This window comes from Drosophila biarmipes, chromosome X, assembly GCF_025231255.1.
Source record: "Drosophila biarmipes strain raj3 chromosome X, RU_DBia_V1.1, whole genome shotgun sequence".
In the NCBI taxonomy this organism is placed as follows: Eukaryota; Metazoa; Arthropoda; class Insecta; order Diptera; family Drosophilidae; genus Drosophila; species Drosophila biarmipes.
This window is the reverse complement of record NC_066611.1, coordinates 9,676,187-9,696,290: the sequence shown is the minus strand read 5'-3', so window position 1 is coordinate 9,696,290 and position 20,104 is coordinate 9,676,187. Positions and strand designations below refer to the sequence as shown.

Sequence of the window (20,104 nt, the reverse complement as noted above, 5' to 3'; positions counted from 1 at the left end):
CATTATTTACCAGTATTGTTAAATTTGTTATATTGTAATGATCGCAACCGAAGAAAAAGACACCGCTGGCTTATAGAGTAGATTGCACTGGTTGAACGCTTTATTCGGGGCTGGCCCCTCTATCCTTGCTCACAATAAATAGTACGACGAAGGTTCCAACTTAAATCCTAGGCAAGCTTAGAAGTAAACAAAAAATCTTAGGCCCTAAGTAAGATCCTCGGAGGGTGCGCCTCAGCCGAAGATGTTCGAGTAGAGGCTGTTCAGCCCGTTGCTGATGGTCGAGAAGATGCCGCTGTCGCTGGAGGCGGCGCCCGCGTAGGGCGGCACGGGCGGGCGGTAGTGCTGGGGCGCCGGGATCGGGCGGTACAGTCCGCCGGGACCCACTCCGGCCACGCCCCCGACCGGCACTCCGCCGGGCCCCATGGCGCCAATGCCCTCAATGCGCTGCGAAATCAATTTCAGAAAGATGTAATGTGTACTCAAGATATTACTTAGGCTATTCCACTCTACAATATCATTACCAATCAACCCCTATTTTACATTTTAACCTTGTACCAGCCAGGGTCTTAAAAGTAATGGGTGTTATTCTAAGTCCTGTCAAAGCACTTTCAAAAGGGAACCACTAATTGAAGGTAAATAATAATATTACAGATAGTAATAGATAATAGATTGTACAGATTCTGTGCATCTTTTGGTTTTGAAAATGTTTTAAATTATTTCTGAAATAATATAATATACATAATGTGCAATATAATACATTTTTAATTTAACAGAAAATATACCAAAATTGTAGCATCGAGATATTATACCTCTATAAATATATTATAAGATATTATATCTCTGAAATCAATATCAAAGCAAGGCAAGGGAGTTCAGAGTGAGGTGTTTAGAGGTGTTTTAGTGGGTTAGTTGGGTGGCAAGGGCTAGGACTAAAGCACTTCAGCTATTATTTACACTCGATAGCTTGGGCTCCAAGAAATCGGATCGTATTATTCCGTAGACAGCTTTCCATTGACGCGACGCTTCGCAGTTGACGTTTGGGTGGAGGTGGATGACCCAGAAGCTGCCACCAGGTACTGCTCGGTTATGGGTTAGGCATTAGAGGGATTCAAAACGCAGAGGGTTAGCCAGCACCAGAGAATCATTACCGCTAAGGGGGTGACCCCAATCCCGGGGCGAGGAGACCTACCTTTGAGGGCTGCAGCGTCACATTGAGTAGCGTGGGATGCTGCTCCACGATCACGAACTCCACCTCTCGAGGGGCAAAGCCTTCCGCAAAGACCTGGAAATAAAATGGAATTTGTACTCAGCTCTCCTCTTTGTAATATATAATATATGATTTATAATACTGACCTCCACTTTGTAGTATCCCGGCAGCAGAATGCGCCAGAACTCCCCGTACTTGGTGGTCTGGAAGCCCACGTCGCGTCCCTTGATCTTGATGGAGGCCCGCTCAATGGGCATGCCCGCCGGGTCGAAAACGAATCCCTGGACTCCTCGATGCGCCTCGGCCAGGAATTTGATCAGGGACTTTAGGAAAGTCACGGAGATACCACGAGGTGAAATAGAATGAAATGTAAGTATCATTAAGAACAGTTTTTCGATGGGTTCGTAAGGACTTTTTAAAGTAAATCGATTAGATTGGCTTAGGAGAGAAATAAAGATAGTTATTTGTTTATTTAATCAATTTCACTTCCCAAATAAAGCATCAAATCATATCATATTATTGCATACTTTTAGACACCTTCATAGTTTAATAATTTTGATAAATTCGAAACTTATGTTTAACAGCAACTAAATTCCTGAAGAATCGACTAAATCAACTGTAAATCATACAAAGTTGCTTAAAAGTATGCTGCGAAATTAATTTTTTGAATTTCGATACACAAAATATTACTGCATACTTTCAGACATCTTCACAGTTTTATAATTTTGTACCCAAATTCCCGAAGAATCGACTGGGTATCTCATTTACTCACCAGCTGGTTGTCCTCCCAGTACTTCTTGAGCTCGTAGGCGGGCGGGAACTTGCAGCAGGATATCTCCAGCGTGATCTCCATGCAGCCGTACCACACGTAGTTGTAGTCCTGCATGCCGCCGGTCAGCGGATACCAGGCGGCCCCGTTCGTGATCCCGTTCTCGAAGGCCGGCGTCGCCGACTTGCAAGCCACGCCCCTGGACATCTTGGCGTGGTTGCGGGCGTAGACCAGGGACAGGTGCTTGAACACATCGTCGTCGGGCGTCAGGGACGGCGCCGCCGAGTAGGTCTGGAACACTGCGCCCAGGGGACATGTTTGGCGGAACGGAAAGAGAAGCAAACACGATTAGATGGATCGTTCGGGAGCGGTTGTCGCGGACTCACTCGCGCACAGGGCGGACGATCGGCAGATCCCTTTGAGCAGCCATATTGGTGGGAGAGTACAGAATGAGCTTTATCAATCGGAACTCGACTGAGGGTCACACACCAAGGAGGGTGGCTTCGCAGGACGAAGCTCTAGGTGTCCTTGCAGATCAAACTCAAACCTCTTGAAGTACACCCGGATAATAGTCAATTTAATCGCTCATAATCAAGCTGAAGACTGTGCAAAACAGTCCTCGTCTCAAAAAACAAAATGGAGACCCATTTTAAGAAATTTTCATCTCAAAAAACAAATTAAGAATACTTTCTTCTTATTTAAAAAAATTTTTTGCTCAAATGTATAAATGACAATTTATAAAACTAAAAACATTTGAGCTCTTCATTCTTTCATCTCAAAAAGAACGTAAAGAATACTTTCTTCTTATTTCTAAGAAGATTTTTTTTCAAATTTCTTAAATTGAGAACTTTTGAACTCTCTCTCTTTCTCTCTCTCTCTCTGCGTGTACATATATTATATTCATATTTTTCAAAACTCAAGTGATATTACCTCAAATTAGGGCGTAAATCGGTTTCATTCACCGAGATCACTTGGGCCACGAATAATCAGCTATCACTGGACTTTGTAAGACCCTGTTGATAAGAACCCTTGACGCCTATGTAGATTATCTTGAAACCGAAAAACGAGCTTCTTAACAAAGTTTCGCTGCTGACCCACCCATTTTATATCAACTCTAAGCTATTGAAAACCAAAAAATCAGACAGACAAAACTTTATGATCTCAATAGACAAAAATCTTTCTGCAAGTACATGGAGTGTAGTGGTAATTTAAGGACATACTCCTAGGACTACTTACTGGAGTTGGGCGTATTATCGTAGGGATAGCTGGCCACCAGGGCACCGCCGTGGAGGCTTCCACTCAGCACGAACTGGATCTTGGATATCCAGTCCTTCACCGAATCCGTTTCGGGCTGACCCCGCTTGTTGTTCTGCTTGAAGTAGTCGGGGAAGTTGCGGTTCAGATCGAAGCCACGGGCATTGTATCTGAAAGATATATGATATGTATAAGATGTGTTGGATTCCCAACTCTAACTAGCCCCATCAAGACCCACCTTCCTTGACCGCCATCGCAGGTGCCCTCCTTGGAAACGGCATAGCCGTCCGGGTTCATCGTGGGCAGGATGTGGATCCTAGTGTTGTCCAGCAGCCACTTGACGTACTGATCCGAGTTGTAGCTGGTCACGAAGTACTGGATGAGGTGGAGCAGCATCTCCCGGCCGACGGGCTCGTTGCCGTGGATGTTGCCCACATACTTCACATCGGGCTTGCCCACCATGTGCTCGTACGGCGAAGAGCTGACCACCATCACCCAGAGATCCCGCCCCTGGATGGACTTGCCGATGGAGTACAGGGCCGTCAGGTTGGGGTACCGGGCGCTGGTGGCCCTGTTGGCATAGGAATTAAAAAGTACAGGGGGTTAGCAGTCTATTTTATGTACCAAATATACATTTAAAGAATTTATATTATTTAATTGCTGTCATTTTTAAGCAGTGCCCTATGCAGTGAATTTGTACAATAAAGATAATATTAAAATGAAAAATATGCTTAAAAATCGCTGATACTTTTTCAAAACCAAAATATTGTATTTTTATGAAATGTGGACAATTATTGATATACAAAAAAAGAACACTTAAGAGTAGTTCAAAGATTATACAGATTTTGGATTTTCTCTTTAAAAAAATCTCTTAAATCGAAAAAGAAGGAAATAGAAAAGTAGATATATATATCTTCTTAATTTTATTCTGTGTAAACATATAAAATAATATATTCTTTACCTTTATAAATTTTAATAAAACGTTTAATAAATTATATATTTAGAATGTGTGCTCTTTGGCTTAAAAAAAACGTTTACTTTGTGAATTATTATTTGGAGAGATACTTTATGAACAGGACTTACCGGAGAAACCTGGTCAGCTCCTCGTGGTCGTGGTAGACAAAGTCCAGGTGCTGGGCATCCGGCATGTAGGCCCTGGGCTCCGGCAGTCCCGGCTCCGCCGCCACCTGGTGGTGCTGCATCTGGTCGCCGGGATTGACCGTCTTGGCATCGCAGGAACAGGGCCGTAGGACGAGTAGCAGGCAGAGGAGGAGCAGGACGGCGGGCAGGCGGAGGAGGAGGAGCAGCTGGTGGCCGGCGGCGAGTGGCGTTCGCAAGATCATGGTCGGTCGGCGGTGAGTCTGCGAATGGTCAAAACTGGCGGCCGGGCGGACCATTTAAGAGGGGCTCTCTGGCGGTGCGAAATGTGGTTCGAGATGAGAGCCAACAGGTTGTGCGGCTGGCCAAATCGAATCGGGATGAGATGATCTGGCTACGTGCGCACCGAGATCTGCGATCGTTGGCCCCGGCCACGTCTGTGGCATGCCTCAAACGTGTTCGCCCTGGATTACTCCCCCCTGATACTGACACCTTCCCATGCATCCCATGCATCCGTCCAGCCATCCAGCCATCCAGCCATCCATCACCCGACCAGGGTTCATTGATACATGGCCAAGGAAATGCCCACATAATCGTCATAGCTCAGCTCAGTTTAGCCGTCTTAAAGCTTCCCAAATATATCAAAGAAATCCCATCAAATCAATCAAAACAAACAACCATTACCACACTAAGTATTTTGAGATACGCCAAATAACCAGATTATACTCGACGTTTCAGTCATTTAAAAAGATTATTAGGATAGGCGTATTATTTTCACCATTGAATATTTAAATCTGATATTAAAAATCTTGGAAATTCATCCCTTTTTTGTCTTTTAAGATATGAAAGTAAAGGATTACCTATACTTAGGACCTTTCTAAAACTTTTCCAACTATGTATAATACCATATATATTCTCTAGCAGTTCGTTTTTTTTCTTTTTACCATCCCTATCGGGTTCCCAGAAACTGATCCCCGGAGATACCATGATACCAGGCTGGATCCCGATAACCCCCACAAGGCGAGGGCTTGTCTAATCAGAAGGAGCCACTGTCACCGGATGGCTCTATCTATCCGGCTATCTCCCGGTGCCCCGATAAGATACAGATACCCATGCCCACAAATATACCCCCCGGGAGAGGCGGGCCCTATAAAAGCTCACGCCATCGCTGCGAGCCCATCAAAGTCAAACAAGCGGAGTGCCATGAAGCTGACCCTCACCATTGGACTAATCCTCGTGGCCGGAGCCCTGGGCCAGCCGCAGGGAAGGATCGCCGGAGGCGAGGACGCCGTGCTCGGCCAGCTGCCCTACCAGGCGGCCCTCTCCGTCGGCGGCAGCTACAACTGCGGAGCCGTGGTCATCGGCCAGCGGTACGCCCTCACCGCCCTCACCTGCGTCTGCTCCGACGGCAAGGACACCCCGTAAGTTGCCGAGCCAACCCAAAGAAAACCACAGAAAAGTCCTCTTCAGTTTGTACACTTTAAGAAAATTATTCTGATAAGTCGTTGCTATCCATAAAAAATCATTTTGTCTATTTTTTTTTACATATTTAAATCTTGATAATATTTGATCATATCACTCATGAGTATTATTGTTCTTTACTATTTTAATAGATTTAATATTTTGTGCAATACTTTCTTAAAGGATAAGAATATTTCTTAGCATAAAAACAAGAAATTTCTCCAAAAAGAAGAAGTAACGATTTACAATCGAATTACTTTTTGTTAAAAATAGAATAAGGCCTTTAAGAAAATCATGCAGGTGCTATTTCACAGCATACTTTCAAATAGTTCAAAAGAAGATTAGATTAACTCGCCCGCCGATTAATTGAAATATCTTCCGATCGCAGATGGCCAGCTGTTCTGTTCGCCGTGACCGTAGGATCCGTGGATCTGTACACCGGCGGCAGGCAGATCCGCGTGGAGGAGATCACCATCAACCCGAACTACAACAGCCTGAAGACCGGAATCGCACTGCTCCGCCTGCAGGAGGACATTCCGTTCGGCGAGAATGTGGCCGCCATTCCCCTGTCCCGGGACCTTCCGCCCCTGGGCGCCCAGGTGGAGGTGTCCGGCTGGGGTCGCACCACCGCATCCGAGGTCAACATGCACCGCACTCTGCAAATCGGCGAGGCCGAGGTGGTGGCCCCCCGCGAATGCTCCCTGGCCAAGAGGCAGGAGCTGCCGGTGGTGGAGGACGACCAGGTGCTGTGCCTGGGCCACAGTCGCCGCCAGGGCATCTGCAGCGGGGACATCGGAGGACCGGCCGCCTACCAGGGCCACCTGGTGGGTCTGGGAGCCCAGGTGCTCGGCGAGTGCGGCGGCATGCTGCCCGAGCGATTCGTCAGCATCGCGGCCAACTACGACTGGATCCAGCAGCAGTTGCAATAAAGCAAAATCCATAACAGAAGCATGATAAAAGCAATAGCTTTGGGCTTTTCTGGGGGCTTGTGAACTTTACAAAGACTTATATATTTTATTTTCTAACATCTGATATAAATAGTTTATTCAAACATAGAGATATTAGTTGGAAATATATAAATCCCATATCTTTGTCTGATTTTTTTTAATAGATTACTGTTAGATGACCATACCATAGTTAGGCCAAAAATAGGCAAAAGAGAAAATTTGCTTTTTCGCCAAAAATCGGAGATCCTATTTTTGCACCCAAAAATAATCAGTGTTTTGGGCGAAACAGCAAAAGTAATGGTCCAAAAATCAAAAGCCATACCTTGTTAAACCAATCAATTGTCATTCACACCTTTATAAATTATATAAATTAAATTGTATTTTTGACCAACACCAATGCCTTTAATGTTTATCAGCTCATAAAGACATGTGCAGTCAATGTTGTCTTATGATATATTTAAATAATACATTGCTTTAACTTTTAATTATTAAAATAATGTGGTGAGACTTTGGTTTGATATTCAATAGCGCAATAATAGCATCTATCAGTTTTAATTTTCTTTAAGAGCAATAAGCAAATATCCCTACCTTTTTTGGAAACGAGAATTGCATTGCATACCTATAGGAGTAACAATAAAATAGACAATTATGTCTTAAATTAACAATTTAATTGAATTAACGATTGATATACATCACCATAAACTAAAGTGCTAAATAACCCATCGAAACGAGCTATTGTGAATTGTGTGTTTTTTTGAAGAATAGGTTTGTATCAGGGAACTCCAAACCCCTTTGTATCTTAGAAGTACCCAAAGTAGTGCGATGTAATACCAACGACTGCTGTCTGCATATAGTAACAGGAAAACCATACTTCATTCTAGCCACTCACAAAGATCTATCTCTTACTTTACTTTTTTATACATCCCCCTATCAACAAAACCACTCGCAAGTCCCCTTCAACATCTCGCCTTTATTTAAGCAGCATTCTCGTTGATCCACTCCCGGTGCTGGGTCACATCCACGTAGCCATCGGGCAGGCCGGAGCCACAGCCGCCGACAAAGAAGGCGGCAATGCCCACCAGTTGGTCATTGTAGACCGCCGGAGCACCAGCATCGCCGGAACAGAGGCCGGCGAAGTCCTCGGCCACCGGGGACAGGCAGAGCAGATCCTCCTGCTGCAGGTACAGCTCCTTCTGGCAGTCGCTCGCACTCAGGATCTGCCTGCTGGCCACCTGGAGGCCATGGCTAAGGGAGCCCTCGACCTTGCTGGATCCCCAGCCCGAGAAGCTGATCTGGGACCCCGCCGCCGGACGCTCCGTGGCCAGGTCAATGGGCTTGGTGTTCGCATTCAGGGTCACCTTGGTCTGCAGCTGCAGCAGGGCCAGGTCATTGGCGCCAGCTGCATCCGAACTGGAGTAGTTCTTGTGGATAATGATCTGGGACAGGGGCACTATTTGGCCACCAGCTAGACGCTGAATGCTTCCAGCTCGGACGTTGTAGGACTGGGCTGGGTAGCTAGTTTTGGAGAACGAAGTATGTAGTTTGGTTCACGGGGGTATACTACACAGAGAAAAGTTCATGGTGACTTAGCGGAATTTTTAATTATTTGATTTTCAACGATACTTTTACGATTTTTTCTAAAAGTAACCTATATTTCGCATAATTTTTTTATATATATAGTTAAATATTAAAAAAGTATTAAAAATTGTGAGAAATTTAATAAGAAAATATAGAGCTTTGACTTTAAATATTTTTGTAAGTTTCAGCGTAAAAAAAATATTTTTTTATCGCAACCTTATTTGTAAATTGAAATCCTTAAGAAGGTACAACCATTTGGTAACTTTTGAAAACTAGTTAATAAAAATCTTGAAATAATTATAGTTTGGGTAACCTAAACGTTTTTCTCTGTGTAAAGCCATCTACCTTTGCTGTCCACCGCCCAAGCTGACGCAGTGGGCCGCGGTGATGACCCAGTTGTCGCGGAACAGAGCTCCTCCGCAGACATGGACGCCGTTCCGCCGCAGGGAGACGCTGTGGGGCTGGGAGCCCACTTCCGCCGGCACCCGGCTGGCCTGGCCTGCGCCCAAGGTCACGACGACCAGGAGCAGGGGCAGGAGCAGGAGCTGTGTGTGTGACCGAACCCGACTCATGCCTTCAAAGATCTCGACTGAAAGGTGCTCCCGCCGGCCGGCGGCCCTTTATAGAGCCCCCCGTTTACGACCACGGGTTGGGCAATCTAATCGCCCTGCTCTTGATACGCCCATAAATCGCCGCCTTATCGATACGTATGCACTGCCCAGCGATTAGATCGCCCGTGCGGCGACCATCGATCGGCGGGCCGTGAGCCCATTCAGTTGCCAATCCATCGCCATGGCTGATCCACGCACCACTCTGGCCCTCGGCCTGCTAATCCTCGGCCTGGCCCTCGCGGCGCAGGCCTCGCCCCAAGGCCGCATTCTGGGCGGCGAGGACGTCGAGCAGGGGGAGTACCCCTGGTCCGCCTCCGTGCGCTACAACAAGGCCCACGTCTGCTCCGGCTGCATCATCTCGCAGACCCGCATCCTGACCGCCGCCCACTGCGTCTCCGACGTGGGCATCACCCCGTAAGTCTGAGAACACTCTTTGAAGCTATCTCATCTTGATTTGCGACTAAAAAGGTTTTAGGATCTCACTAGTATTGATAGTATACTTTCATCAAAAACGGTTCTAAAGTCTATGCTTATGCATCCACAAAAGCTTAAAAAATAAAAGCACTTTTGATTATCTATACTTAAAAATTAGTGATTAAATATGTTTTCAATTTCTGTTGGAGATAACCAATTAATGGGCCATGCAGCTATAGAATTTTCACAAAATATCTAAGAAATACATACACTCAAAAAAACATTCGATATAAATTTCACAAGTTCTGAGTCAATGCAGACTTTATTTTAAATTAGAAAATATTGTCTACTTTAGACGAACGTTTTTGTCAAATAAAGTCAGTTTACTAAATGAAAAAAATCGTTTCAGAATGAAAAATAAATATTAAAATGAATTAAAACCTAAATAAGTATTTTTAGAATATACTATTTCACCCCTCTAAACGCATCTTCATAGGGTACTAATACCTAACACCTATTTCGGATTTTCCAGAGTGGCCGCCAGCACCTTGGCTGTGCGAGTGGGCACCATTAACCAATACGCCGGCGGCACCATCGTGAACGTGAAGAGCGTCACCATCCACCCCTCGTACGGCAACTTCCTGCACGACATCGCCATCCTGGAGGTGGACCCCCTGACCTTCGGAGACCGCATCGCAGCCGCCACCCTGCCCAGCGACGAGGTGGAGGGCAGTGGCGAGGGGGCGAACACGGAGGACGTGGACGCGGAGCTGCCCAACGGCACGCCCGTCTATGTGGCCGGATGGGGCGAGCTCTCGGACGGCACCGCCTCCTACAAGCAGCAGAAGGCCAACTTCAACACGCTGAGTCGCTCGCTGTGCGAATGGCAGGCCGGCTACGGCTACGAGTCCGTGGTGTGCCTCTCCAGGGGCGAGAACGAGGGCATCTGCCGCGGCGATGCCGGCGCAGCCGTGATCGACGACCAGAAGGTGCTCCGCGGCGTGACCAGCTTCAACTTCGGAGACTGCGGCAGCAAGTACCCCGATGTGGCGACCCGCGTTTCCTACTACCTGGCCTGGATCGAGGCCAACTCCGAGTAGGCATCGTAAGCCTCCTCGAGGACTAGCCCCTTATTTTTTATACATTTTTTTCCTGTGCATAAAGTGTGTTTCCCTCAAAAAACGAAAAAGGAAATGTGTTTTCTTCCAGTGTATATGGTGCAACTATTGGCCATAAGGAATTTAGTGCCGACCATAAAGCCCAAACTGATAGGGCAACCTCATAATGGCGCCGATCAAAGGTTACCGATTCCTTAGGCACCTTGAGAGTCGATCGTTTATTAGCTGTATTCAGGGATTATCTAACAGAAGTTACAAGGAAATGTCTAACATGACATTGGACTATTTCCCAGTATTCCTATGGAGCCATATATTTCAGCCAGGCCATATAGTCGAATGGGGAGATAGAGATCTGAGGAAAACCCCGTAATCGCCTAGGAAACAAGCATTTCAGGGCAATCAGCCGGATTAACGATTACTGATGGATCGTCAATGACTTGGCGGATCTTTACAATCCAGATTTCGTATCGACAAGGTATAGATATAGATCTAGGCCTGTTGCCACTAACACTCATGTTGCTCTAAAGAAAAGGTTGTTTTTAAGTAACTTAGGATGGTTAAGACGAAACCAGATACTATACTGAGTATAGAATATTTTTTAAAATGGTATAAGCTTATCCTAATAACCAAAGATTCTTGGTCTTGAAAGACTATACCCCATCAACCCTGGTAAATAATGAAATGCCAAGCTTTCGTAGCTACCAAAAAAGTACCAGAAGTGCTCCTCATTTCAATCATTCCGGGAGCTTTAGCTACCTGACTCACGGATTACTCATCTTTATCTAGCGTAGATGGTGTTGTCTTGTCATGGCCACCAGATCGTTCGGACTTCCCTCCGGCCCATGTGCAATTTTCTACTTATTTGCCAATCGATCGGCGAAATAACAGGTAACAATTGGTATGGCTCTATAAAGCGGCGATAAGATAAGATTGGCTTTGATGCCCAAGCCGAAGATAAGGATTGGTCAAGGGAGCGGCGCGGGCGGAGGTGGTGGTGCCATTGCTTTGGCAGAGTCGTCCACTTAATTGCCGCCGCTGGCATTGCGCATTTCCAATCCAACCGCCGTGGGCAGCTGAACCACCGAGAGTAGAACCTAGCACATAGTCGCCACACGATGCAGCAGAGATCCCTGACTCTGGCCCTGATCGGCCTGGCCCTGGTGGGCGTCTGCCACGCCCGCGGCCGGATCATGGGCGGCGAGGAGGCGGACCCCACGGCCACGCCCTACGCCGCCTCCCTGCGCGTGGACAACGCCCACGTGTGCGGCGCGTGCATCCTCTCCGAGACCAAGATCCTGACCACCGCCCACTGCGTGCACCGCGACGGCAATCTGTGAGTTTGCTTTTGAATTTCCAATCTAAGACCCTAAGGTAAAAGTAAAATTACCATACAATTGCATCTATAAGTTCATTTCAGTTATATGTATATATATTTATTAGTTGTAATATTAATGATAGGAACTCAACCCCTTTCCTATTTTGCTATTATTTATTTAACTACATTAAAACTTTATGATAAGAATAACAATTACAAAAAAAAAGTTATGCCAAGAGATAGTGACCATTTAACTAGTGTGTACTGTACACCTGGGCGAATGAGTGACATTTTAAGGTGTATGATGAACAGCCTTTATAAAAAAAGTTATTGGAAATTTTATATTCGATCTCTTTTACAAACAATTGATTAAATTGATAACTGAAATAAATAAAAAATACATAGTTTGTATTTTGTAATAAAAATTAAAGATGGATATAAAAAACTAACTAAAATAAAGGTTAATCAATCAATAGAGCAAGTAATTAATTTATATATATATATTTAATTTATATATATTAAACAAACTAAATTTGGTTTGATATTAAGGCAAATCTAACAATTTTGTAAATATATTATTTGATTTCAATATTTAAAAAATCATATTCAAATGAATCAAGTAAACTCCACATATTTCCTCCCTATTTATTAATTTATTTATTATTTATACCCTGAATAAACACCCCAATCTTGTTGTAACCCCGCCAATCCCCCACAGAATCGACGCCAGCCGCCTGTCGTGCCGCGTGGGCAGCACCAACCAGTACGCCGGCGGCAAGATAGTCACCGTGGCATCGGTCGTGGTCCACCCGGACTACTACCAGCTGACGAACAACCTGGCCGTGCTCACGCTGAGCTCGCCGCTGGCCTACACGGAGCGCATCAAGGCCATCCCGGTGGCCGCCAGCGGGGAGGCGCTGCCCGCCGAGGGCTCGGAGGTCAGTGTGGCCGGCTGGGGCCGCACCAGCGACGGCACCACCTCGTACAAGATCCGCGAGATGTCGCTGACGGTGGCCCAGGAGGCGGCCTGCACGGACGCCTACAGCGACCACAGCGAGGACAGCTTCTGCCTGGCGCACGAACTCAAGGAGGGCACCTGCCACGGCGACGGCGGCAGTGGCGCCGTCTACGAGGACAAGCTCATCGGCCTGACCAACTTCGTGGTGGGCGCCTGCGGGTCCCGCTACCCGGACGTCTTTGTGCGCCTCTCCAGCTTCTCCGACTGGATCCAGGAGCAGATCGCCTAGGCCTGGGCCACACCTAATGCACCCCTTCCACCCGCCCGAAATAATAATAGTTATTTCCCAAACCCAAGGGTTGTGTTCTTTTTTTCGAGGCAGTGACTCAATCGCCCCCGATTTCGATAAGGATAAGGATCGGCGATTGCCACTGGACACTGGCCGACGTAATAGTCGCCGTCGTACGTGTGAAATTCTCACTTATTTATGACCCCAATGGCTCTGCTTTTACGGCCCCACAACCGAGATATCGATGGAGCTCCGGGTTACCGAATCAAGTGGGCGGAGGTGCTGAGCATATCCGTATTTCGGGTATTTCAAACACTATACCAGCCATTCCCAAACAGTTCGGGGACTTATCTGAGCTCTTTCAGATGAATTAATGGAGTTAAGATGGCTTAGCCGCCTCTTAGCATTGAACTTAGAGCTAAAGAAGTCCTGATTTTCATTTTTTCCCCTTAGGTTTCTTTGTTATTGGAAGGGCTTCCTTTGCGTAGAAAATTGGGAAAAGTAAGAGATACTAAATTAGGTTAAAGCTGTTAGTGAGAGAAACCTTTTCAACTAAAAAGGAAAGTGTTTGGCAAAGAACAAGCCTAGATATCTAGAAACTTTTTCACTTACAATTACTGTTTATGGTGTGTTTGCATAGTTCTTACAACTGATCTAAGCTAATAATTCCAATAACTTTCTGGATGATTTTAAAAATATATATATATATATATATATATATATGTATCGTAACTCTGTATTTAAATATTTTAAGGACAACTAAAAACTTCTATTGGAACTTGAAAATTTTATCAAAAGTTAAAAAAAAGATACTTTTCTACAAATTTAACGATTTTTACTATATCTATAAATTTATCTTATACTTTTCAGAAGATATCTTAAATAAATAAATATATTATATTATATCATTCTTACATTTTTCTATATTTAGTTCTTATAAGAAATGTAGGTTGCATGTGAATGAGTATAAGTTCATCTAACAAAACAATTAAAATATAGGGATCTCTTAAAAAATCAATAAGTTTCCAACCTTTTCCGCTGAATAAAATGTGTGGTTCCCTAAACCTATTTAATAGCCCTTCCCATCTCCCTGTAATTAGAGGGCTTCATTTGCATCGAAAATAGCACAAAACAAAGCAACTAAATTAGGCCAAAGCTCGATAGCGGCATTGACTTTGACATTTCAAGGAACTAATGATGATGAGCGCCCTGATTTCGGCTGATATATATAGCCAGCGAGATCTGTGGGTAACTACAACCTTTCAGCCATGTGGCCCTCCTGGACTCTTCTGCTGCTGCTCTGTGCAGCCGGAGCCTGGGGACAGGTGCAGACCAAGCACAAGAACGACTCCGACGTGGAGCCCCGGATTGTGGGCGGAGCCCATGCCAAGCAGGGTCAGTTTCCCCACCAGATCTCCCTGCGCCGCCGAGGAAGCCACACCTGCGGGGGCTCCATAATATCGGAGAACTACGTGGTCACCGCTGCACACTGCGTGAAGCAGGGGAGCAATGTGTAGGTATACGGATCCCCAAGAATTCGCGCACTAATTAGGTTTCTGCGTCCCAAGAGCTCCGGCCAGTGAGCTGTCTGTGCACGCGGGCAGCCTGCTCCTGTCGAGCGGAGGAGTTGTGGTCCCGGTGGCCACCGTCACCGTGCATCCGGAATTCTCGGGCCACGGACACGATGTGGCCGTGCTCCGCCTGAGGCAGTCGCTCAAGCTGGGCTCCAACATGGCCGCCATCCAGCTGGCCACCGATGATCCGCCCAGCGATGCCACCGTGGACATCTCCGGCTGGGGAGCCATCTCCCAGTCGGGGCCGCTGTCCAACTCCCTGCTGTTCGTGCAGGTGAAGGCGCTGTCGCGCGAGACCTGCCGCAAGGAGTACCTCCAGCAGCTGCCGGAGACGACGATGTGCCTGATGCACCCGAGGAACAAGGGCGCCTGCTACGGCGACTCCGGCGGACCGGCCACCTACGCTGGCAAGCTGGTCGGACTGGCCAGCTTCGTGATCGGCGGCTGCGGACGCAATGCTCCGGATGGCTACGAGAGGGTCTCCCAGCTGAGGTCTTGGATCCGGGAGAAGGCCAGTTTGTAGGTCGCGCAAATGCGAAATTGCTTGGCTATTCGGACTATTGGAATGTTTTCTCTTTCTAAGTATTGCGAAATGATTAACGACTATTTACATATATATGCCCCTTCTATTTTCCATACGAATACTATATTATATCGAGCACATATCTACGACAATAAATAAATAAAAAAAAGCAACACAGTAAATCAGCACACAAAACATTTAGCATTTGTTTTTTAATAAAAATGGTTTCATTTTTAAATACAGAATAGTTTCCTTCCACAAAATGATACTGGCTTGAATTCTAAATGTAAACATAGAATTTATAGAATTTTATCAAATTTTTAAAGCTCTCTTCAAACTTTTTTTCCCTGAATAAAAAAATGTTTTTTTTAATCTAAAAGGTTTGTTATTAAAATACCAAATAGTTATTCTTCGCCAAAATTAAGGTCCCATGACACTGGCTTGATTTCTAAATTTTTATTTTACAACCTAAACATAGTAGAATATAAAATTGTACTAAATTTTTAAAGCTCTGAAACCTTTTTCTCTAAATAAAAAAATGTTTTTTTTTAATCTAAAAAGTTTTGTATTAAAATACAAAAAACAAAATAAGGTCCTGTGACACTGACTTCATTTCTAAATTAATATTTTACAACCGTAACTTCATTTAATATACAAATGTATTTCTTTTAGAAAAGCTACAAAACCTTTTTCTTTTTAAAATAAAATTCAGAGAGTCAAAAACCAGCCAAGTTTTAGTGATTACTTTGTTTTTCTTAAGAGAGTCATTTTAAAAATGGGTTATAAGATAGCCGGGTTCTATTGGACTCCTCGATGTAATATCACTTGTGCGGCTTCAGTCACTCGGGAAAAGTCCCCCAAGAGGTGGCTGACATAACGATCTTGTTCCGCTTCTGCTCCCTGTGAGGAAGTGGGAAGTCACCCATCCTCCCCGTTTTGTCACTTTTGGGGTCATCTCTACATGACTCATTTGCGAGCCAGCGGCTTGTGACCGCTTTTCAGAACCCGCTCGGTGCTTCTCTTTCTGCCCGCTTGGCGGTTTATCAGAGCGCGACTTTTCCCCGCTTTTCCGCCCCCGGCCAGGCAGTGAAAGTGAAAATGAAAAGCAGCTCCCAACTCCAAGCCGCCCGCCCAACTCTTTCTATTATTGCTCGGTAATTTTCCGCTTTTTTAGGCTTTCAGCTGCCAGCGTTTAATGACTTTGTTTTGCTTTTCATTTAACTGGTCTCGCACTTTTTATTTACCTTTCAGTTTCGAGAGTTTCAATTTTCCAGTGTCTTTTCATTTCCATTTTTCTCTTTTGGGCGCAATTATCGGATCGCTGGGGATCGTGGCGTGCCTCGATGGATGCTTGTGCCTTAAACTGGCACGTTTCTTCAGTCAGTCCAGCCAATCGCAGGCTGTCAATCGCTCAATAGCTCAGTCCGTCAATCCCCCAGTCCGTCAATTCCCCAGTCCGTCAGTCGCAGCGCCGCTCGAAGTGCAATTCACGGCCCAGGTCGTCGAACCCCCTGGGACCGGAGAACTCCGCGAGCTACGATCTTGGCGGTGATTCATGGGCTTGGCTTCCAAAGGCCTGGACATTCGGGTTGAAATATAGCCAAAGAAATACATTGCACCGAAAGTGTTGACTGTTTCTGGCAGAATGTAGAGGCAGCCCTAGTGAACCCTTGGGGATAAGAAACTACTTTAAAATTAAGAATTAAAAAAAGAGGCAGAAGATATGTATTCTACCTCTTAAGGTTTTTTATATATTAATTGTAATCATTTTTATCTCAAAACAAAGTTGTTTTTTATTTTCTAGGTAACAATATGATTTTCCTATACTTTTAGAAACAACTATTTTCACTAAAACCGCTTGAAGATGTTTCATTTAAACTACAAATAACTCGTTTTGGAAGCGATGATTCCATAAACCAACCAATCATTAGCTTTACTGCTTTGCAATTAGTATTGCATTTCTTTATGTTTTTATCACACAGTGAGAAACACGTAATATATTCATTTTGTTTTACAAAATTAAAAGCCTGCCTCAACTAAAATTAAAATATTCATATATTTTTTATAATTTTTGGAAACATAAATAAAAACCATTTATATTTAATCTAATGTACTAAAAAACAATTTTTCTTGTAATTCTATAAAGAAAAATTGATTTAATTTTTTTTTATTATGACATGTTAAATAAATATATTTTTATAGGGATACAAGAAAAATTCCTAAAGATAAGAATAAATATATCATGAAATTAAATATTGTCAAAATTAAATGGATCCATTTACAAATAATGTTTATAGTTTATAGTTCCAACTCCCAATTCCCAGTAACCACTCAGCGCAACTGAGTAGTGCAGAGAGGATGGGCATTTTCGCTGAGTGTGGTTCAAACCTGATAAGAAATCGCAGCGTTTATCATCTCCGCGCCAGCGGAGTGGCTCGGTTTCACCCGGTCCACGGCTGTGCCAGTTCCAAGAAGCCACCCAGTCCACATTACCAACTGGCGCTGGCCAGTCCGCCGGCGACTCAAACTCAAAAGTCGAGACATGTCGCGGCAAACAAATTTCTTCTTATTTTGGGCTTCGACTTTGATTAGCATGGAAAGCCAGCGGCGAGCGAGTGTAAGTGGCTTTTAATGGTCAGAGCCATGCCAAAGCCGATCGGCGGGCTAATGGCAACGGGTTTGCCCGAATCCGGGCCCGGAGAAAGACTGGGCTCTCTTCGGAAGACTGGGGACAGAGGACAGAAGAGCGTTGTGTGGAGCGGCCAGTTAACCCACTAACCTTGTTAGCTGAAAGTGGGCAGCCGCTGGCCAAGGCGCTGCGCCACTGTCAAGTTCAATGCTAAAGCCTGCCCATGCCCCCAGGGGGGGCACACCCAAGGCCAACAAAGTAGGGAGCAGTGTTCAATGTGAAGGAAAATCTATTTTTAAGGCACTCTTAAATGAATTATTTTTTGAAAAGAGATGGTGAATATTTAAAATCAAGCTTTGAAGAAAAATGAAGTGTGAATAAAGTTATTTGTTATAATTAATTATAATTAATAATTCTTATTTAAGCTTCCAAAACTTCTTACAGTTAAATTATAATAATAATAATGTTGTAATTATTTCTTGACATAACGTTATATGATCTGTAGTTGCTTTTAATTCAATTGTTACATTCAAAATCAGATATGATTTAACAACTGAAGAAATTAGAAGATTTAAAACTAAGTTTTAGCTCTTTAACCACGGGTTAAAGTTCTCTCCAAAGATACCAATTAAAACATAAAACAAAGACAATAAGCTACACAGTGAAGATAAAGCCGTTAGTGTTTTAAAATATAGTTTTTAGAATGGTTTCTAAAAACTTGTTTTTCAATACAATGTAAACCCACAATTCACTTGATCTGGTTTAAGAAGAGATATCAATGTTTCCTCTAAGAAGTAAAGTATAATCTTCCCGCAGCTTTGGCGGTTAAATATATATCTATCGAAAGTCTTGAAACATAATAGTTTAGCCCCCTTTAAGAAGTGGCCATGTGGCTCCCCACTATCCTCGTGCACCCTGCTGTGCGAAAAAGGAGGCGGGGGCCAGAGGGCGTGGCGGGGCCGGAGGTCAGGCGATGGCCTTCGAAGGAGGCGACATGCGCAGTGGGTTAGTGAGCCATTTCCCCTGGGCCCAGGGGCCGTGGGGCCTGGGGAGTGGGGTGTTTATATAACAACAATGCGAGTGCAGGCCCGCCGACATTCGCCTGCAGCGTGACCTTCACCTTGGCAGTGGCAAGTGGCAAGGCCGCCCTGCACCACCCCCAAAGGCGGGCCCAGCCACCCAAGGCCTGGCCTTGATCTTAAACTTTCCCACGAGCGACAGCCCGCACTTGGTATTCACATTCACCTGGTTTCTCGCCTCTGGATTTCCTGTTCTCGGCCCGACAGCAACTCCTACTGTTCCTGCAGTTCTCCTCTTCGTTTTCCGCACCTTCCTCTGCAATGGGAAATTTGCATAAAATACTCAATCAACTTTCATTGTTCCAGGCGGCTGCCGTTGCCGGGCTTCAGTTTCGCACACACCAAAAAAAATACAAACAAATGGATTTTTATTTTGTTTATGGGTAGTTTCTCTTTGCGCCTACGCGACTGCCCAAATTAGCAGCGAAAACAAAATGGAATGGGTGTTTAAACGCGGGGCAATGACAAATCAAAGGAAGACACACGGTTCTGCTATGGCTGCTTACATTTACACTTTCCCAGGCCAAGAGCCAAGAATTTGAAAAAAAAAACCAGAATGAAGTCGGAGAGAGAGCAAGTTTTGAAAACGCGTCCGATTGCCAGCGCCGTTAAAGTTCGACTAAGTCTGTGGCGCGCTGTGCGTGTGCCATGGAGGCCAGAAATCGGAAATCCAGCTGCCCATCTTACGGCCTCCACGGCCTGTTCTGTGGTCTTATGGCACAGGCATCCCTTTGTAAACCGAAAATATAATACTTTTTTGATCTAAAAGAGATTTTTCTATATTTCTTGTCCTTGTTTTGGGTTCCTTTGAAGCATTTTTCCCAAAAACCCATTTCAACTGGTTGCCTTTATGGCAGCCTGCTTTCATCAGCCAGAAAATTTAAAGTTCCCGCCGCACTTTTCCAGCAGAGAGCTTCTGCAAGCAAGCAATACAACAAATTCATCTGGCAACGTCTGCAAGCGTTTTTCGATATTTTAAACATTTTATTTTAGATTTCATATGTTCTAGCACTTTTTTTATTTTTAAGCTAAGTGATTTTTAACAATAATTTTGCTTTCAGTTTCATCGTTCATAAGTCTCATTAACAAGTATTTTCTTACGTGTTTTCAACTTGAATTGAGCTCAAGCGTTGCCCATAAAAATTCTCTATTATACCGTTAAATTTTAACTTTCGTAAAACATTCGAGAAACTGCGATGGTTGCTGTAAATACTGTTCTTTATATTTGAAAATCCACCGAATATATGATTTTTAGATTGGATAAAGATGTAAGGAATGGA

At 44.6% G+C, this 20,104-nt stretch overlaps 6 protein-coding genes across 10 annotated transcripts in view; 4 read left to right on the top strand and 2 right to left on the bottom strand.

Annotated features, from left to right (window-relative positions):
- Positions 1-70: 70 nt before the first annotated feature.
- LOC108023983 (carboxypeptidase D) lies at positions 71-19,435 on the bottom strand. Of its 4 annotated transcripts, none has more exons than XM_017093711.3 (10): positions 19,331-19,435; positions 18,991-19,080; positions 4,314-4,607; positions 3,469-3,801; positions 3,213-3,400; positions 2,363-2,392; positions 1,980-2,275; positions 1,354-1,530; positions 1,190-1,282; positions 71-444 (listed from the first exon to the last, which is right to left on the bottom strand). In XM_017093711.3, the coding sequence occupies exons 3-10, from the start codon at positions 4,571-4,573 to the stop codon at positions 232-234; spliced, it is 1,590 nt and encodes a 529-aa protein (XP_016949200.1). In that variant the 5' UTR covers positions 4,574-4,607; positions 18,991-19,080; positions 19,331-19,435; the 3' UTR covers positions 71-231. The 4 variants fall into 4 exon arrangements, with proteins under 4 accessions (XP_016949200.1, XP_050743750.1, XP_016949201.1 ...); XM_017093713.3 differs by having other exon boundaries at positions 390-1,076; XM_050887793.1 differs by lacking the exon at positions 2,363-2,392 and having other exon boundaries at positions 1,980-2,290.
- Positions 5,493-6,752, top strand: LOC108023988 (serine protease SP24D). Its single transcript, XM_017093719.3, has 2 exons — positions 5,493-5,749; positions 6,178-6,752. The coding sequence occupies exons 1-2, from the start codon at positions 5,532-5,534 to the stop codon at positions 6,716-6,718; spliced, it is 759 nt and encodes a 252-aa protein (XP_016949208.1). The 5' UTR covers positions 5,493-5,531; the 3' UTR covers positions 6,719-6,752.
- LOC108023987 (serine protease SP24D) lies at positions 7,687-8,893 on the bottom strand. Its single transcript, XM_017093718.1, has 2 exons — positions 8,660-8,893; positions 7,687-8,251 (listed from the first exon to the last, which is right to left on the bottom strand). The coding sequence occupies exons 1-2, from the start codon at positions 8,884-8,886 to the stop codon at positions 7,711-7,713; spliced, it is 768 nt and encodes a 255-aa protein (XP_016949207.1). The 5' UTR covers positions 8,887-8,893; the 3' UTR covers positions 7,687-7,710.
- Positions 9,096-10,533, top strand: LOC108023985 (trypsin iota). Its single transcript, XM_017093715.3, has 2 exons — positions 9,096-9,339; positions 9,872-10,533. The coding sequence occupies exons 1-2, from the start codon at positions 9,107-9,109 to the stop codon at positions 10,437-10,439; spliced, it is 801 nt and encodes a 266-aa protein (XP_016949204.1). The 5' UTR covers positions 9,096-9,106; the 3' UTR covers positions 10,440-10,533.
- Positions 11,495-13,086, top strand: LOC108023989 (trypsin-4). The gene is made up of 2 exons (XM_017093720.3): positions 11,495-11,790; positions 12,491-13,086. The coding sequence occupies exons 1-2, from the start codon at positions 11,573-11,575 to the stop codon at positions 13,017-13,019; spliced, it is 747 nt and encodes a 248-aa protein (XP_016949209.1). The 5' UTR covers positions 11,495-11,572; the 3' UTR covers positions 13,020-13,086.
- LOC108023986 (serine protease SP24D) overlaps positions 14,266-20,104 on the top strand; it is a 101,399-nt gene continuing 95,560 nt past the window's right edge. Inside the window, exons 1-2 of one of the 2 annotated variants that reach the window (XM_050887853.1) lie at positions 14,266-14,532; positions 14,588-15,121. In XM_050887853.1, coding sequence (XP_050743810.1) covers positions 14,288-14,532; positions 14,588-15,116 — 774 coding nt within the window. In that variant the 5' untranslated portion in view covers positions 14,266-14,287 and the 3' untranslated portion in view covers positions 15,117-15,121. Of the gene's footprint in view, positions 14,533-14,587; positions 15,312-20,104 lie in introns of those variants that run through there. The other variant, XM_017093716.3, reaches the window with a different exon arrangement.

Coding starts and splice junctions, on each gene's coding strand:
- LOC108023987 (XM_017093718.1), bottom strand. CDS start 8,886: ATGAGTCGGGTTCGGTCACACACACAGCTCCTGCTCCTGCCCCTGCTC. Junction 8,252..8,659: donor TTGGGCGGTGGACAGCAAAG/GTAGATGGCTTT, acceptor CTCCAAAACTAG/CTACCCAGCCCAGTCCTACA.
- LOC108023983 (XM_017093711.3), bottom strand. CDS start 4,573: ATGATCTTGCGAACGCCACTCGCCGCCGGCCACCAGCTGCTCCTCCTC. Junction 2,393..3,212: donor CGATAATACGCCCAACTCCA/GTAAGTAGTCCT, acceptor GGCTGCTCAAAG/GGATCTGCCGATCGTCCGCC. Junction 2,276..2,362: donor ATCGTCCGCCCTGTGCGCGA/GTGAGTCCGCGA, acceptor CCCTGGGCGCAG/TGTTCCAGACCTACTCGGCG.
- LOC108023989 (XM_017093720.3), top strand. CDS start 11,573: ATGCAGCAGAGATCCCTGACTCTGGCCCTGATCGGCCTGGCCCTGGTG. Junction 11,791..12,490: donor GTGCACCGCGACGGCAATCT/GTGAGTTTGCTT, acceptor AATCCCCCACAG/AATCGACGCCAGCCGCCTGT.
- LOC108023988 (XM_017093719.3), top strand. CDS start 5,532: ATGAAGCTGACCCTCACCATTGGACTAATCCTCGTGGCCGGAGCCCTG. Junction 5,750..6,177: donor TCCGACGGCAAGGACACCCC/GTAAGTTGCCGA, acceptor TTCCGATCGCAG/ATGGCCAGCTGTTCTGTTCG.
- LOC108023985 (XM_017093715.3), top strand. CDS start 9,107: ATGGCTGATCCACGCACCACTCTGGCCCTCGGCCTGCTAATCCTCGGC. Junction 9,340..9,871: donor TCCGACGTGGGCATCACCCC/GTAAGTCTGAGA, acceptor CGGATTTTCCAG/AGTGGCCGCCAGCACCTTGG.